Source organism: Dendrobium catenatum, unplaced genomic scaffold (assembly GCF_001605985.2).
Source record: "Dendrobium catenatum unplaced genomic scaffold, ASM160598v2 fragScaff_scaffold_1608, whole genome shotgun sequence".
NCBI lineage: Eukaryota > Viridiplantae > Streptophyta > Magnoliopsida > Asparagales > Orchidaceae > Dendrobium > Dendrobium catenatum.
Window position 1 is genome coordinate 6,931,557 of NW_021320070.1, and position 19,517 is coordinate 6,951,073.

At 33.1% G+C, this 19,517-nt stretch overlaps 1 protein-coding gene and 1 non-coding gene across 5 annotated transcripts in view; both read left to right on the forward strand.

Moving 5' to 3' along the window:
- The window catches only part of LOC110106387 (protein prenyltransferase alpha subunit repeat-containing protein 1), a 50,836-nt gene that overhangs the window by 446 nt on the left and 30,873 nt on the right, over positions 1–19,517 (forward strand). For 2 of the 4 annotated variants that reach the window (XR_003703091.1, XM_020836277.2), the window contains exons 2-3: positions 12,740–12,839; positions 18,544–18,942. Coding sequence is in view for 3 of the 4 variants with exons in the window: in XM_020836277.2 (XP_020691936.2) it covers positions 12,757–12,839; positions 18,544–18,942 (482 nt within the window). In the remaining variant the exon portion in view is untranslated. Of the gene's footprint in view, positions 1–12,739; positions 12,840–18,543; positions 18,943–19,214; positions 19,353–19,429; position 19,517 lie in introns of those variants that run through there. The other 2 variants (XM_028700886.1, XM_028700888.1) reach the window with 2 other exon arrangements.
- Positions 6,745–6,851, forward strand: LOC114581231. The gene has a single exon (XR_003703120.1). It is a non-coding gene; the product is annotated as a small nucleolar RNA snoR103 (small nucleolar RNA).

Sequence of the window (19,517 nt, forward strand, 5' to 3'; positions counted from 1 at the left end):
GTTTTATTCAGTTAATTAGAGATAACGTGACTGTAGATAATGTTCGTATTCCTTGGCTATTCTCATTTAAATTGGTAATTTTGTTCCATGATATTGAAAATTTATGTCAAAGGGTGGTGCTTGAAGATTCTATTAAGGGTCTGCTTTGCTGCATGTACAATTTAGCAAATTTTAATTAAAAAAAATCAGTAAATTTTGTAATCTAGATTTAATAAATCTTGAGAGGATAATATATGAAAACTTATTGGCATGACAGATTTTAATCTTACTAAATGCGTTTGGCTATTTTTTTTAGGATTTAATATTTATAAGGGGGAGAATCCTTAATTCAGTTAAATTCTGTGAATGATATGATTTAACAACTCTTGGATTTAATCAATGATGAGGCTTAATGGGATTTGTAAAACATCTATTATGTTATATTTAAATAAAGTTAGTATTTATTACGTCACCCGATTTAACTCTGGTCAAATTTTTGAACTGTGAACCTCTCATTTATTTTGTTAATTGTTCGGTCCGATTTCAGAATCTTGAGCCTCAAAAATATTGGAAAAAAAGAAAACATTACTGAACAAAAATTTGAGCAGATAGTGTTAGATTAGATACAACCATACTTGTCAACGGTAAATGGCGCATCACAACGCAAAGTTCCTAGTGGATCCATGGTGCATGGCACACAGCGTGGCACATGCCATTTTAAATATGGCGTAAAATATAAAATAATTACACACACAAACGTACACAAAATACAATTAAATAGCAAATAATATGTTGATTTGAAAATTCAAACATGAATATCCTGCCAAACAGTAAAAAAAAATTAACTTTAAATCCTACAAAATCTTAAATCAATAGATTTGAGCAGAATTTAAACATAATTTAGCCTAAATCCTATCAAATAATAAAAATAAAAGCTTTTAATCCTACAAAAAGCTTTAAGATAAACTTTTTTTTTATATTTTATCAATTTGATGTTTGATTAATTAATAATTAATTGTGATATTAATATATAAACACTAAAAAGTTTAATTATAATTTATAATTTGAAATTTATAACATATTAATAAAATGGCACGTGCTATTTGTGCCTTGGTCCATGCGCCATTGCCCATACATGGCACAAATAGTACACACCATTTTGATGCACCGTGCCGTTGCACACCGTGCGCCATTGATATGTATTGATACAACACTTTCCATTCTAACATGTTACTACATTAATAAATGCAATGCATTGATGCATCTCATGGTCTACCAAGACTTTTGCATCATATTAGACTATGGAGTATCATACATAGAACCTTAATTAATACATGTAATGCATTAATAGATGCAAAGATGGTCTATCAAGACTTCTCCATTATATTAGATGACTAAAACTTGATAAAATGCTAGATGCAAACCAACCAAAATTAGACCTCCTAAACCAAAGAGAGCATTATAAGCATCCTTGCAAGAATCTGGACATTATTCAATATGTAGAAAGTGATAATTTGTAGAGCCTAATTTCCCTCTACAAGGTAGATACAAATTACATATTTTTGTTAAGAAAATTTCTTAATTTGTATTCAATTTCCTACCCCTTAAGTTCTATAGATAGGAGACATAAAGGGACCTATTTATTTCAAGAAAATTAGAAAGTGAACAAAAAGAAAAAAAAAGGGGGAGCGAGAAGAGAGATAAAGATAGGAAGATCATTTGGCCCCTTCGTTTATTGTTGTAGTAAACCATTTCAAAGGGGTAAAAATACAGTGCATGTGCGGTACTGTGAGAATAAGCACCAAAATGCCTAATGCAAGTTCCTTTGCATTAGAAAATATACTATTAGTGTGAATGGGGAATTCTACTCGAGCGATAATCTCGCCAGATCTCATAAATTGTGTCTTCAATTTTGAGGAGTATGTAGTTATTATTATTATTTTCTTCTCTCTCTCTCTCTCTCTTCCCAAAAGCTAATTTCAGTGCTAGCAATGACATTGTAAGGGAAATGTGGGAGCAATAATAATCAAAAATGGAAAGATGAGGGTTGATAGAATTTAAATAGAAGATGGCAGTAGGGGAGTAGATAACTAGAAGAATCTTTAACTACGTTTCATAGAGACAAAGTCAGCATCTATGAAACATGAAAATTGGGATCTCTTGGACAATTAGGTACTGGATGTAATGGCCATCACTTACGAAGAGCATTACCTTCAAAATATGACATAAGCATAAGACAGATGCGATGATATAAGCATTATTAAATATTGACAAGAATACATCAACAGTAAAAAAGGTATTTCAATTGAGAAAATTATTAAATCTAAAGATGTCCGAAGGTGCTTTTGCAGCAAAGCATATCAACAGATTCATCAAAAATCAGTTGAGCTCAATTGATATCAACTTTGAGGATGAAGTTCATGCCTTGAATAGATCATTCTTTTGTTTTAATATTACCAAGTAGAAATTTAACATTATCAGCTTGAATACGTTTGTGTATATATATAACGTCCTTATCTTTCTTGGGGTAATTTTTGTAATTTTTAAATATAAAAGATAAAAAGGGTAAAAGAACAACCCTATCTTATAGAGTTATAGGGGGATTTCCAACATATTTAGATATAAATATATATTTTTTAAATATCTCACCTTGTCTTACAGGGGATTATAAGTACAGTACTTCTTGATTAGGTTGGTATGCATAATATATTTTTCAAGTATGAACCTTTGATTGACGATATTGGTGTTTGACCATTCAGATTGATAAATTGATAGGCTTCTTCTTATCATGCCTTCTCGATAACGAAGAGGCTTTCTTAATTATGCTTAAATATACCATCAATTCTTTGACGATGAATTGTTAGCCTTTTCAATTCCAAAACTAGTTCTCATTTTTGGAATGTCCAAGGATAGACATTATGATCAAAGGACCAAGCCATCCTTGGTCGATAAATTTTCAAATTTTGTTAAGGTCTGAGCCTAATTTCATCAACTACATCGAGCTCTTTTATTCGTAAACGGATATTTTGTTTTGAAGTGAAGTCATTTTGGGAAGCTACTCGAAGTAATGACAACTCAACCTTAAGTGACATGACTATTTCAAATCTAAGCGCCAGGGTATGAGTAACTTTGGTTGGCATCTTATAGTAAGTATAGTATGACTACAACACTTCTATCATTGTGGTATGCTATTTTATTATTATTGGTGAGAATTTATTTGAGTAGCTTGTGACGTGTTATTAAAGGCTTCTGCCATGCCATTTGGACATGGATTTTAGATTGATGAATATAAATAATCGATTTTATATCAATTGATAAATTTATATATATATATTTTTTTACTATTGAAAAATGGGTAACTATTTGAGATAATATGCTATGGCACACCGAATCTGTAGATTATATTGTGTTTCAATAAATCGATTACTTGTTTGTTGAGAACTTCTTTGAATGGAAGGGCTTAAATCTATTTCGAGAAATAGTCAGTTGTTGCTAATATGAAGCAATGCCTATGCAAATGGTTGGCGAATCGATGGGTCCAATAATATCCATGCTCCAATATTCAATTGGCTAGGATGCTATCATTGATATAACATATTTGGAGGTTGGTGTATTTTATCTCCATGTATTTGATATTCATGATATATGACATCTGTTGATATGATCAATGCTATCTTTCATCATCGATGACCAGTATTAATCATTCTTTTAATTTTAATGGGCATTTTAGGACTTGATTAGTTTGTGCTAAAAGTCCTTTATGAATTTTGGTTATAACATTAGACATCATAGTCATATTTGATTAAATGATATATGGTTAAGAGTGTTATTGACAAAAGTTTACTGCATAATTCTTTTTTTTGAGTTGTGCGGCACTGTGGCTAATGATTTATTTTTGATAATTTGTCTCTTCTTTGAAGTAATTGACAACGATAACAACAAGACTTTATCCTGCTGTGTGGGACCGGTTACATGAATTTTTTTCTCCATTTTGTCTTCTTAAGAGTCTAAATTCTCATCTAAATCTAACAGATTCTTTAAAGTAATCAACGGAATGCTTTATTCAATTATTTTGCTCTTTTTCCATGAAGTTTTTGTTTTAGTTCTAAAACCTTCTCAGGCCTGCATTCTTCTTGAATAGTTTGAGTTTCTTCTTGTTGGTTTGAGAAATAGGTTGTGGAGTGCAAGGACTACCAAAGCTATATCATACTAGTTTGGACTTGATAACCCCGTCACCTATGGGGTTTATAGAAATGCAGACTCTAAAACTTGACGAATCAACATAGGCTTGTTGTTCATTCTCGATGTCTCCCTGACCAATGACTAAGGTGTCTGATTTGCTTTTCTGGGTTGGAAAGACTTGGGGTATGATGACATGATAGAATTACTTCATGAGCTCCAGAACTCACTTGACATGAAAAGCCAACTAAAGCTTGTTGATCTTATAATTGTCAGACAATTGATTTATGATGACTAAAAAATGCCAAAGATTTAAATTCTTCTAAGCCATATTGCAATGGCTATATCAAGACCTTTAAAAGGGTCTCTTATTCAGCTTCTTTGTTGGTTCTTGATTCAATCAAACCGAACGAGCATTTCATAATACCTCCTTCCAATGTTATGAAAGTAAGATCAATACCATCTAGCAACTTTGGAAGGTTTGGAGGATGAGCACGTTTGATTTATTTCACTCCATCAAAAAATAGTTTACAAATTTGATTATGTTTTTGAATGAGCAAAATTTGTTCATTTGGCAAGTCATCATTTAGAGGTGAATTTGCAGGAATAAGATGTGTATCAAAAGAGGCAGTTATAATTTTTCCTTTCATTTTCTTCTAGGGATAATATGTGATGTCAAATTGCAAGAGCAGAGTCTCACTCATATGGTTAAGCATCAAATCAGTGCTGGACATGCCATTAAGAACATCGAGGGATGAATTCTTAAGATCAAAGTAACTTTATTAGAAAGTATATGGATAGTGAAAATCAACACCAAATAAAGCTTTTTATTTGGAGAGTAGTGTACTTCTGCTCTTATTAGCCTTTGACTGATGTAATAGATAACATTCTCTTTGCCTCATTCATTGTGGTGTGCCAACAATGCTCTAAGGGAGTATTTTGATGCTGCTGTGTATATGATAAGAGCTTCCCTGGAATTGGTACTATAAGAATAGGCGGGCTTAATAGATATTTTTGTTTCTATTGAGAATTATTTGGCATTCTTTGTCCTATTTGAAGCATCAATTCTTTTTCATTATTTACTAAAAGGGTAGTTCATGGCTTTTGTTGAGTAGATTTGAGTCAGCTAAAAGGGTAGTTGATGGCTTGTGTTGAGTAGATTTGAGCCATGCTGAAATAATGCATAAAATATGAAAGACACATCTGATTGCAAAGAACCCTTACCCCTAACAAACATCAGGGAAAGAAAAAGTGGGAACAACATACTCGATATGTGGAGCAATTGCAACATGATCAAGAAAAATTATAAAACTTGATGGACCATCAACATCTGCTGGATCATAATATGACAATGAGTAATTGAATCACCATCAACTACTACAGTAGGATTGTGAGAAACTAAAACTTGAGGGTAGTGGAGTTGATACCATCATGGAGTATAGTCAATGCAAGTCTTTTCTTAAACAAACATCGCAAGAAGTCGGAATATGCATGCTAACCCTTATAAACAAGAAAGCAAGAGAAGATGGTAGATAGGCATTGATAATGACGAAGCTGGGATGTTGAAATTATTGTTAACAAGCACCAACAAAGCAGGCGAAGAGCTATATGTAGCCCTAAGAAGCAAAATAGAAACAAAAATCTACATAGGAAGGTGGGGGAGGTGAAGACGGGCTGCCATTGAAGACCGGCATTAGAGACCGAGTGCAAGCAAGAAGCAAAGAGCTCTTTTATTTCAGCATTCTTTCATTTCCAAGTAGCTACTCTAGGCGTTAAGCTGATTAATAGAGTAGAGCTCGCAAAACTAACCTCCAAGAATCTTCAATATTGTCTGTGTGCGTGTATGGAGTGGTTACCCCTAGTTTAACTTTAGTTGAACTGTTCCATTTAATGTGCTGTAATTTTCTTTTTCCTAAATAGTTTTCTAGCACAGCTTAATACAATGTGAATAAACAGTGGCTATTGGAATGTTAATTTATCTTTTTCCATTTAAAATCTAGTGACATATCAGAATTATAGAAAAACTAAAGAATATATGTTGGTTATTTGAGTACAATAAGTGATAGAGAAGAAACAGAATAAGATGTTGTTCATGTTTCTTTACTGATTTTAACAGTTTCCTTTCTCATATTTGGTTTTCTTGGGGTGTTGACGAGTTCAAGGCGTAGTTTTTTTCTTCAAAAACAAGTACGGAGCAACTATGGCTGGACAGGCGTACAAGAGGCATGCATACATGAGCATATTTCCTCCTTTCTTATCTGTTTATATGTTAATTTATCCTTCTTCCATCTTGGTCAGCATTGGCAACTTTTGGATCACACCATCCTTCCTATTATGACTGATTAGAAATTAACAATTTCATTTGTGCAGATTTTTTAAGCTAGGTTATTCTCATTGATATTTAATTTCCCATGTTATGGAATACTTCATTGAGATGCATATTGAAGTCTTTGCTCTTACTGATAATAGGTGTTTTTCATTATACGATGCATTTTTATTTCGAGAGTAATATTCTCCTCATGCAATTGTCCATTTTTATTTCCAGAGTAATAGTTTCCTCATAAAATTGTCCTAATTCTTGGTAGGGTGCTTAAGTTGCACTCTTACTGTAAATATGGGCAAACATCAATTGGTGAATCTAGGTGGGCTTTTGCTTAGACTTGTAGGGCCCATAAAGGGATCACCTTACACATGTTTTATTGATTTGTTGCATAGTTTATCTAGCATTTCTTTTTAATAATCATACTCTTGGATAGTCCTTTTTTAAATCCATGTGTCACGATAGGAGGGATAAGACCAATCCCTACTTATTTGTGCAAGTAAGAGCTTTTGGAGATTATAGAATACAAGCTCCTCTGCCTACTCTCCTTCGTCCACATTATATTTGCATTCTGAAATAAGGGTATCCCCTCTTATTTAGCTGGTTGATGCTAATAATTTGTCCCTAGCTGTCATTTTCATACGAGTAATTGGAGGCCTCATTAGCAAGTGATGCGAGCAAACTAGAGAGAAGACACAATGGAGAACACCTGGACAAATAAAAAACCAAACTCGATTCACTATAGCTTGCCAACAACCAAACAAACATTCGAAGAAACAAAGGACAAATCAAACTAAATAAAATAAGACAATAAAAACGCTATCCTCAGTATAACCGTCTAGCGGTTTCCTCACATGCGACGAGAGTAGGAAAATATTTTAAAATTGTGCTTAGGCTTGCAAACCGAGAGTCCACCACTGTAAAAGAGTCCAACGTCCTACCAAACTCCTCCGGCAAATGTCTCCAAATTTCAGCCAACAAACAACTTCCAAAGCTCAAGAAGAAGGATACAGGTGGAGTGGAACTCTCGTAGAGAGGAAGATGTTAGAAGCCAAGACAAAATAGAGAGGAGGAAAGGGGAATGGAACAAGCTCTCAAGTTTTTCCAAGACGAAACCCTTAGGTTTTTGTAGAGTTTTTACTCAGATTTTCAACAACCATTTTCAACCCAAAGCATCTCTATTATATAGGCAAAGAAAGAAGCTAAACAACCATAGCACTTCCAACTAAATCCAATCAGACTTGGGGAAATGAAAGGCCAAAAGCCACATAACAGCCAGCAGAAATTCTGCATAGAAAATAGGGAGAGAAGCCAAGGAAAACCCAACCAGCAGCCACAGGAAGCCCAGCCAGCAAGGGACCCAAAGAGCCAACACAGGAAACAGGGCAACACTTCACGGGAAAACAGCCAAGAGGGGTAAAACCGAGAGGGAGGACCATGGGAACAGCAACAGCCAGCAGAAACCGAGAAGACAAGAGGAAGAGAAGAGACACAAGTCCACTCCATAATAATGAGCTTATATAGAAGTATACCTTTTTGAATTAATGAACTAGGAAGTGCATTTATTCCACCAATTATTGAGCTAAACTTCAGCTCAAGCATTAATGAGCTAACGCCAAGTAGAACTCACATTTTAAGCTCATCAGCCAAGGCCCAACCCGAGAGCAGCAAACATCTCCAAACCGTGAACAACAAGCAGCCCAAGGACAAAATGGACCCAAGTGCAAGCAAACTTAAGGCTTGCCATTCCCAAGCACTTTCCTATCATGATCATTTGATGCGCTCTATCATTGGATAGCTTAAAAAAACATAAAACACAACTACTATTGTTCAAAATATATTAAAACAAAAATAAACTAAAAACATGAATGCATCAGCAAGCCAATCGTAAGTCCCATTACCCTCCCGATCAATTCCATGCTAGGATCAATTTTTTCTGTTTTGATTGTTTCAGTTATTTCAGATTGAGATCGTTTGAAATCAGTAATACTACAAAAAAACAAATGTTGAAATGTGTTTAACATTTTACTTAAAATTTATTTTCTAATTTTTGATCATCACAGACAAAAAGGATTTTAAATTTTTTATATTTTATTTCTGTTATTATGATATATATTAAGAAATTTATATTATCCCTTATAAAATTCATGTACTAATTTAATTAAATTACTTACGTCTATTTAAATTTACGATTCATGGAATTAATGAAGCCTTTCTAAATTTGGGCACTATTACTTTTTTACTAGCTTAAACTCATATAACTCTTATTCATAATGGTTGAAAGTTTAAAATTATAAGTTAGTAGCTAATTTTTTGTGAATATGCTTATGCAATTCATGTAAATCTTGCAAATAATGAGATGATAAAATACTAGTGGACGTCAATTCCTAGAAGATGTGATGGTAAAAAATCTAAAAGTGGACAAACAATAAAGATATGATTTACTTATATGGGTGGGTATTCTTTTAAAAAAAAAAACTATCCCAAATGGATTAAATACTAGTTTTGATGAATTAACCTTTAGGACAAACTAGAAGGATGAAATTTTAAATTTCTTTTTTAATGCATTCATTGCTAACAAATATAGAAATAGTGATGGCACTTTACTCTCATTGTGAGGTTTATTCTATAAATTTAAGTAAAATAAAATCAATATCGATTTGGTCATTCATAATAGGAGTAATGTTGCCAGATAATTCATTAAAAATTACATTTTAGTGCTTATTTTATTTATCAACTAAAATAAGCATGATTGGTTCATACTTTATTTTATTCACTAACTACAATAAACATGAGTTGTTCAATTACATATCCTAACAGCGATTCAATTTCTCCATTAGAAATGTAGGTTCATATATGTCTTTATGCTCAATTTTGTTGTCAATTCACCCAATTTTACTATTGATCAAGTGTATCTTCATGTTCATGAGCATGATCTAATTTAGATGTATATTCAAATCCAACAAACATCAAATATAGATTCAGCTTGTGACTGCAAATTTTATTTTGCATGTAGTATATCTTCAAAAGAGTATTCATGAAATGTTGTTTCTTCAATTACATCAACATCAATCATACATTATTCTTGCATTCGTGTGTTATTCATGAAATGTTGTTTCTTCAATTACATCAACATCAATCATACATTATTCTTGCATTCGTGTAACACTGCCGTTGCCAGGTCCCAAGTCCTGGATGAGAAAAGTGGAGGGTTGCGTTAGGTAGTCGACAGCCAGCGTAAAACTTGTCGAACAATAATGACATGAATCTTTTAAGAAATTGTGTTAATGATAGTTGAAACAACTCTAATAGAATGCTAGCAACATGCCTCAATACCCAAAGATTTAGATAAAACTTTAGGTAAAATTTTCGGTGTATTATAACTTAGTTCAACCTTAAAATTTACCCTATGACCTTTTTATGAAATAAATAACATTAATACCACAAATTTAAAGATAAATACTCTTAGGTGTAATACTTGTAAACCTTGTATAATACTCTAACACGTCATATTTATCTTCAAAGAATAATAAATATTACTCATTAAGTTTATGCTTCTTAGCAACCCATGATGGCATAGCAGCAACACTTCACCTAGATGATTGAATGCCCTTCAGTTTTGATTTGACACATTCAACTTTTTAGAAATCAAATATATTGTATTTTTTTATGAAGTCTTCAAAACCATCAATCCAATTTAAACTTTTAGGAGTTTATACTTCCCATCTAATTTTGGAATGTAATATTGCATCTTATGATAATCATGTTTTTTTTTTTTTCTAAAATTATAGCTTATAAGATTTCTTTTAAATTGAATATTTTGTTATTTTTTATCGACCCAATTAAAAATTTTAATTTAAGTTGACAAGATGCAATCATGAGCTCTGACTCTAATTTGATGTTGAATGTCTTAAAGTATAAGGTTCCTTGTACACACTTGGATAATATAATGAATTTAGATTATACCGAGGAAGTTAGGATTTGTAAGTCATTGACTATTAAATATGCATAACTTAATTTTCTTTAAATATAAATTAGAAAACTTGATAATTTGAACCCAAAAATAATTTAATGATCATATAAATCTTAAGAAATCAATAAAGAATTCAAGCCACATAAAATTGGTGGTAAATGGTAATTGAACTTTTATATTGCTATTAAAATTCCAGTTGTATTAAATTTGAACAAAATCAAGAAATTTGATTTGGTCCATAGCAAGATATTTAATTAGGTTAAGAAAAAATACACAATGGTAAAAAAATTAGGTCTCATGTTGATACAGGGATATCAAATTAACTATAAATTAAGTAGTCAAACTTATTCTATGATATAAGTAATCATAAATTCAACTTGTAGGCACAAGATTGGAATTAAAATAAGAAAATTTATTGAATCAAAGCTGTTATTTTACATGCCTAATAATAACTATATATGTTTTACATGGCTCATAGAGTTGCTCGATCATGAAGAAATAAAAAAAATATTCAAATTCCCTATTTTAAAGTCTAGAATAATGGTACTAAAAAAATTATAGAAGTTGAAAATCCATTGAAATAGTATTGGCAATTGTGTGCATTGTCACTGCCCAAGAAGGTAACAAGTGAAAGCAAGAAGGCATCCACCACTCTAAAAGCTCACTTGCAGTAGGATACTAGCTTGCTACCCCAACATCACACAAATAGGATATATAAGGACAGATTGAACATTTGAACAACATAGAACAGCACCACCCAAGTAGAAAGTTTGGTTTTGTAATTTAGCAACCAATAAAGTCATCCTTCATACATTCGTTTTTGAATTTAGGAACCTCTGGAATCCAAACTCATGTTTGATACCAAGTATAAAATTAATAAGTGAAATTAATCTATGAACATGATAATTCGAAAGCTTCCAATCCATTGCTCTGGATGAAATTCAATTAAAAAAAACCCAAAATTCACCACCCAAGGATTTTTAGTTGATGCCAAAATTGTTGGGAGATGGATGAAACTTATGTCAACATAGAGAGTGAAAAGAGCAAAAAATAACAAAATAATCAATACATATATATATATATATATAAGTTCAGATAATTGATGGCTACATCCTTTTGTTACCATTATAGATTTCAAGAGTCAATCCCAACTGAAATCAATGATTTGAATTTCAAATAGAGCCAAAAATCTAGTCAGGTAAATAAATGATTGATTTTTAGTAAACTTCCTATTTAATTTGAGTTAAGTTTATTAATTTCTATTTTTTATTTAAAATTTTAGCCAATATTAAAGTACTATTTAATTTTTTTTAAAAGAAAGGTACATATAAAATAAATTGCATTTATTATTATTATTATTATTACATACACACATGAATACTTGGTTATGTTTGTTTTGAAATACAATTATTGTATAGTTGATTTTAAGTTAAATTGAACTAATTTCAAGCAAGTCATTAAAGTAAATCAATCTCGAGTCGATTAATGCTGGTGTGATTTTTTAGCAACTTCTGAATTTTAAGGATAATTGGCAGCCATAATTGGGATCTGCATGCCCTATGTATTTACTTTATATGTGTTGTTTTTTATTTCTCTCTCTCTCTCTCTCTCTCCCCCCATACGGCTTTTGTGGGTTGGCTTGAGGAGGGTTCATTGCAAGCCATTCTAGTGGAAAACCTTACCTGAAAAGCGAAAAATATCGCAATCCACATGCCTGTTCCACACCTATAATAACTTTCATTCATCCATTTTGTCTTGTGAGTACATCTCAGCGTGTATCTTCCTTTTATTTGAATAACCTATCAAGAAGGTGCTTAATTATACAACCTTTGTTGATTATAACTTTTTTAAATTGTTTTGTTTTACTTTTGTGGTTTATTCCATCTTATTACCAAATAGTTTGATTTGGCGTTTAAATCAGATTTTGTGCTTAATTTCTTACTTAGTTATATGGATTATATTATTATTTGGTAAACAATTTGCCATTCAATAGGAACTTCTAACCCATATAATTCATGGATTAAACTATTTGATGCTAGCTGTTTTTGAACATTTAAATTTAGCTTGGTATGGAGTTTATATTCCTTTTATGTATTTTTTTTAAATTTAATTTTGGCTTCTAACACCTCTGTGATGATTATATTGCTTTCCTCTGTTTTCCATTGGTGAGTCCATACTCCACGCTCAATTTAATCTGCTTGCCTTGGGTGAAGGAGCACTTCAGCTTCCTGATTTTCAAAGTTGGGAAGGCTTATACTTATGTTCTTAAGCTTCCTTTTTGTTCTTAGGAAACTATTTCAATAAGATGGGACATAGATCATACTCTGCAGAAGCTTCTGAGATTCTCTTGGAACAGTTCGAACTTATTTTGGATCACCATAAGCTTATGTAAGCTTAGAATCCTGTGTTTGTTTTCTTAGTCAATTTTTTTTCCCTCCAGGTTATGTATTTGTGGAATAATAAAGTAAAGGAGAAATTTTATGTTTTTAAATTTAGCATAGAGATCTCCTTTATAAAATTGGTGCTTGAAGTTATGTAGGTTTTGCTTGGGGGAAGTTTAACCTTTTCTATATTTTACTTTTGAAAGCTTTTTTCTTAGCCACAATTTTAATTAAAAACAAATTTTTAAAGGCAAAGGGAAATTACAGAAAAAAATGTCTTCTAAACACTATATTTTTACAATCAACTTTTTTTTACCATGAAAGTTGTCAAAAAGTTGTTCCAAACAAAGCTATAGTTTCTAGGAGAAAATGGCATCTTGATTTCTGAATGGTATAAGTGAGCATGAACTAAGTTGGGAAAATTTGCTTATTTATTTTAAGATTCAGTTTTACTCAATTCTCTTCTTAATTGTGTTAATATATATATTTTCTCTTTATAATTTGTGTCTAAGCACATGCCTATGCAACTTTGTTTTTTTTAGTAATGTATTTTTTGTTTGCTCGTGGTCATCATGTTAAACTTTGTTCAGAGAAAAGTATTGTATTTGAAATTAGTTATATGCAAATTTTGGAAATTCCCTCATTATTAAGAACCTGACGCCCGACTCTTCTTTCATTTTTATACTGCCTACTGCCTAAATAATGGATCTTAATGTAAAACTGGAAAAACATAAGACACTGTGTACATATTGAAAATTTAATTAATGAAGTAAGATGAAGATAATTTTTTTTTAAAAAACGTTATATCACTCATGCTTTTGAAATATGTATATTTCAAACTATTTGAAAAAGTATTTGATTGCAATATTGTACGCTTACATAAGTAAAATGAAAAATCATAAGATAGATGCAAAATTCAACATAATTATTCTTTCAATAGTCATATCTATTATTTATTTGTTATAGAATTATTAGAAAATGAGTAACATTATGTGATTATTATATGGTGATTGATTTCGTAATCATAATTAATTAGTATAATTTATAACATTTCTTTTGAATTTAAGCTTTATAAATTATTTTGTTATGAGTTCACATGTATGATAATTATGACATCACTTAAACCAAATAGAAATCCAACAATACAACAGTGGTAGTGTCGAGATATGCCTTCCCTCCAAAGCCGATGTGAGGGTCTTCCATCAACCAGGAAAATGACAAAATGCCATGTTAGACTGTTATTTTAGAAATGATAGAAAAACTCGAATAATATTCATGCATAGTGGCTTTAAAAGGGTAATTTTTGGAAGACCAAATGTGTCACACCCCATTTAAACCCCAATTAAACACCAAAAAAAAAGTTAACCATGAGTGTAACATAGAAGGAAAATCTAAATATACCTCTTTTTACTAGCAACCATTCTGATCTGATAACTTCTATCAAAATCAGTTGAGTAAAAAGTTATCTATTCAGACGCTCTTAATATAACTAGTTTTTATATCTCATAAAATGAAACATATTTAAGACATTCCAAATAAAATACAGAGATTTACTAACACTTTTTTTATTCTATTTATATACCCAAAAAGTCTTTGTACAACCTCTATTTGGACCTTTATGTACACCTAAAATATATATACACAAAAAAAAAAACAATCACCTCTTTCTGCATAGTGCTCTATTGGCTCTTTCTCCCTTTCCTATGGTATAATCACTACTAATTAGATAGGACTCAATGAAATACATAAGCAATGTATGAGAAATAATAATAACATTTATTATGACAATTAATTTAAAATACTTTGAAATTACATGTTGATCATAAGAAATACATAATATCAATTTCTATCTTAGTTAGGTTCAATACCTTTGTATAATTCATATGATCGCTATAGACTTTTGTACCATTCTAGCTTGTCAATTCAAGGTTGGGTCTGAATTCTTAACTTTTAAAATTTAGAGTGTAGATTCATCTTGTCAGGTCTTTCGCCTTTACCTGTGCGGGTCTATCCTCAATATATGACTTCTTTCACTTCTCTTCCATTTTCATGTTCATTTTCATAATCATACAGTACTAATGTAATTACTACTGTTTAGTGATTCAACGATTCTAAGGTTTAAAATTGCGTAATTAAGCCTCGAGGCAGTTTTCGTCCGTAAGCTTCGAGGCGGTCTGAGGCATAAGCCTCACGGACACAGAATTGCGTTAATGACAAATTAAGGGTTTTAGTAGGTAAATAATAGCAATATTCTATCTTACAATAAAAACATCTAAATGACATATGAAAATTGTGAAAAATAAGAAAATAGATGCAATAAAATCATGTCCCAAAGTACAAAATCACAAAATATTAGTTTAACAAAACTCCCAAAGCACAAAGAACATATAAAATGCAATCATATCCCATCACTAAATGGGTCTTCAAGGGAATCTTCTTCTCCAATTGTATCTATGAATGCCATATCATCATCATCTTCAATATGACTCACATTTCTCTTTCCTGTTCAATAAGAGAAAAGACATTATCATGTTAATTGCTCACTTGATATAAATATAATGTTATAGCATATAAGAAGTTGTGGAATACCTTTACTTGATTATTGTGCTGCAGAGCTAGTGGATGTGTGTGCCAAATTGGATCCACCATTCAACTGTTTTCAAGAAGAAAAAAGATAATCATAACTGAATAAAGTGTCTTGCATTTACCAAAATAACTATACCTGGAGACCATTTGGAAATGGTTGATTTTGCTGCATTCAGACAAAAAAAACCCTCTTTATTCCGAAATAGAACAAGTTGTAAATCTGCAAGCTCTCTATCTGTGTTCTCCAGTATTAGTCGTTCCATACAATGATACAGACCAAGCTTCACCTTCGGGTTTGAAGTTTTCTTCTCTGAATATTAAAATTGAGGATTGAGATAATATGCCGCTGCATGTAGATGACGGTGTAACTGTACCTCCCACCGAGCATCAATGATATCCCAAATCTCTCTATAACTTGTCTCCTCTCCTCCCAAGTTGTGTGCAATCAACTCCTTAGCCTCATCCATAACATTATAAATAAAACCCATGGCTGGTTTCTTCTCGGCATCCACTAAGCGTAGTACTTGCATTAAGGGTCTCGTGCTCAATATGGCATAGGTCACAGTAGCCCAAAATTTATCATTCAGAAATTATCTTTCTTATTTTCTTCCCCTCACTTTTCTTCCTCCACGCAGAGTTAAGCCATTCTGTTGATGTAAACATTGCTTCCAAAGGTTGCCTCATATTCAACAGGCTCTGCAGTGTCAAATAGGATGTGGCAAACCTGTAGATTTGCAGTGCACAAATGTGAGAACATACAGTGGGAATTGCAATAATAATTTGCAGTGCACAAATGATTTGCAATGCACAAATGTAAGAACATACCTAGTGGTTGCAGGGCGAATGATTTCCTTCTTTGAAAACTTTCTCATCGATGCTAAGACCCATGAGTGATTGTAGATGAACTTTGTGATCTTCTTCGCCCTAGAAAGAACGCTCTTGTGCTGAGGTAAGTCACCAAGATCCTCCAAAATGAGATCGATACAATGTGCTGCACAGGGGGTTCAATATAGGTGTGTTCTCTTCTCCATCAACATCTGACCAGCTGCTTTGTATGCATTGACATTATCAGTCACTATCTGAACAACCAATTGCTCCCCAATCTCCTCAATAACCCCATCTAGTAAATTAAAAATGAATGCAACATTTTTCATCTCATCTGAAGCTTCAACTGATCATAAAAACACCGTGCCGTAGGGATTGTTGACAAGGATGTTAATCAAGCTCCTGCTATTCATGTCAAACTATCCATCTGATATAATGGTAACACCAGTCTCAATCCATATTCGTTTAATCTCATCAATGCTCCGCTCTGTATTCTGCAGCTCCTTCAAAATCCATGTTCGCAACTCGTACATGGATGGTGCCTTCAAACCTCTCGCATACAACCCTACAAACCGCAGCATATTGAAGTAGGCAGGTGATGTCGCAACATTAAATGGTATGGCATTCTAAAAAAAACCTCCCAATGTCAATGCAAACCTGTCGCCAACCTTCTCTGGTACCAGCCGCAGGCATCATCTCTGCTTGTCCTTTATCCTCTCCTGAATTAGTCATATACTGATCCATAGGACCCCGCGCACCTCTATTATGTATAGTGGAGGAAGACTCCTTTCCACTCTCGCTCCCGAAATAAGCACCATGTTAGACCCTTTCATCAAATTGCTCTTGTTTTAAGTGTTTTGTCGTGGTAGTTTTCTTCATGTAAGCAATTATTTCATCCTTCACATTGTCCGGCACTTTTGCACACGGTGCTACGTTCTTATGAGAGCATGATAAGTATTCCTTCATGCGGGTTACTCCGCCCTTCACCACTTTCTCACAAAAATTGCATTTTAAATAGACATACGTCTTCTTGCCCCCTCCTACGTCAACTTGCACACTATATTTCCAAGAAGGGTCACGCCGCAATGATGTATTCGCCTTTTCTTTGCCTCTAACCATGTTTCCTAAAGCTAAAATCCAAAAACACACAAAAACAATAAAAAAAACATAAACCCTAGATTTTCTTATACTTGAAAAATCTAACCCTAAACTTAAAAAAATACCTAAAATCGATTGTAGAGTACTCCTAGAGGGCGGCTGGACACTTCAACTTCACCGGAGAGAGGCGGTGCCGGCGGGAGAAGCGGCGGGAAGGGAAACCGATGGGTGCGGGAGCTCTCTATTTCGCGAACACAGCGTGCGGGAAGGAAATTTTCGGGAGAACTGGGAGCCGTGCGGGATTAAGGAAGAAAAAATCTTCATTTTAAGTGGGTGTGCCCGTTACTATGAGGCGTACGCCTCTGTCAGAATTGCGCAATTGCGCCTCTGAGGCGCGCCTCAGTCCAAGTGAGGCGTACGCCTCTGCCAGGACAGGAATTGCGTAAGCCTCGAGGCGGTTTTGGGTCAAATTGCACAGAGGCGCGCCTCTTATTGCGCAATTTTAAACAGAGAATGATTCACATATTTTTAATAAAGTGGAATAAATTGAAATAATGCTATCATGAACAAAATAAATATGAATTTACACTAAGCGTTAAAATATTCACTTATAATTCCACTAATTTACTCTCAAAATCTACCCAGCCGTTGATTTCCTGCATCTTGAAATCAGCCCATTGCATGCATGGCTACAGTAATGGAATAATTAATGCAATGATGGCTAATAGTTATAAATTAAGAGTCAATTAACTTAGTTAATTTCGATTAACTGTTAATGAAGTGTGTAACAGTTTATTCATATAATAATTATGTAGATAGATATATGCAATTGACTTCATAATTTACACATACTTCTATATATCAAAATATTCAAAATAAAAAGTAGAATTTAATGAAAATAAATTAACATTTATAGAAAGTTTATACTTACATTTTTTTTCGAATATTTTGGATATTATAAAATGTTCACCACCTTCTCTTGCTTTATGTAATCTATATAGATGGATGTTTTGTTTTCAGTGCGCTTCTAGCTATTGCTGCTTTCCATTGCTTACTTTTATCATTTTATTTAGTTTAGCATGCTCGAGTGTGTTGGTTTGTTTTCCAAATCTTTTATTTTGAAATTTTATGTAGTTGGTTGACATGACTCATATTTTAGCTCATTTTGTCTTTAAAATTATCATCGTTATATACTTATGCAGTGATGAAGTTGGCTTCATACACCCATCCCAATTTGCGGAGTTAAATGAAGATTCAGGTGTCTCATGGTCTCCACCTTCTAGCATTTGGCAAATATTAGATGAATCCCGTGAGAGCGACCCAACTGGTTTGATGTGTCTGCGCAATGAGAAAACCGTCTTTTGGTATGGTAATCATAAGTTGGCTATCTCAATACAGGTTGTGCCTGTATTGTATAATGCTGCTCGACTTGCACATATGGAAGCCAGAAGAAGCTATGAAAGGTTAATCAACGTGCCAAAGAGAAGAAGCTCCCTAAACGCTACAAATTTTGAAGTTCAATTTCCAGAAACAGATATCATGAAACACTCTAGGTCTCTTTTGATATTGAGTCCTGAATGTGGCAGTGTCTGGAATTCCAGGTTATTGTTTTATTCCATATAGCCTTATGAGTCACTCATCTATGCTGGTTCCTGCATGTATGCAGCATTACCCCTTGTTTCATAGAGGATATTTGTGTTGCTGGACCTTATGGCATTAGCAACTTCAACTTTTAGGATGATGCTGACATTATAGTGCAGGATTGGTTGTCCTAAGTTTCATGTGGTTGTCATAGTTGTTATAGTGTTTGGCTCGGAATTTTCTTACTAATGTAGAATGAGGGCTCCTAACGAGGAGAAATTATTCTATGCAGAGTCCGGATGTAGCTTTGCATACCGACGCCAATAAAATTATTACGTATGGATTGCCTACGTGGCAGTTGCCGACATGGGTTGCTCGCCCCGATTTTAATCTGTCTTGTCAGCCCACCACCTGCCCTGCTTAGAGAAAGGTAAAAATGTGAAAAAATGACAGTCCAATTTTCACTTTTCAAGCGCCTATTCGATTTTTAACATCCGACATTTGTAGTGCTCAAAAGCTCTTATATTCAATTCTCTTTGCAACTTCCGGCATTCTATCAGTTCCTGAGCAAATGACGTTACATGCAAAAAAAAGG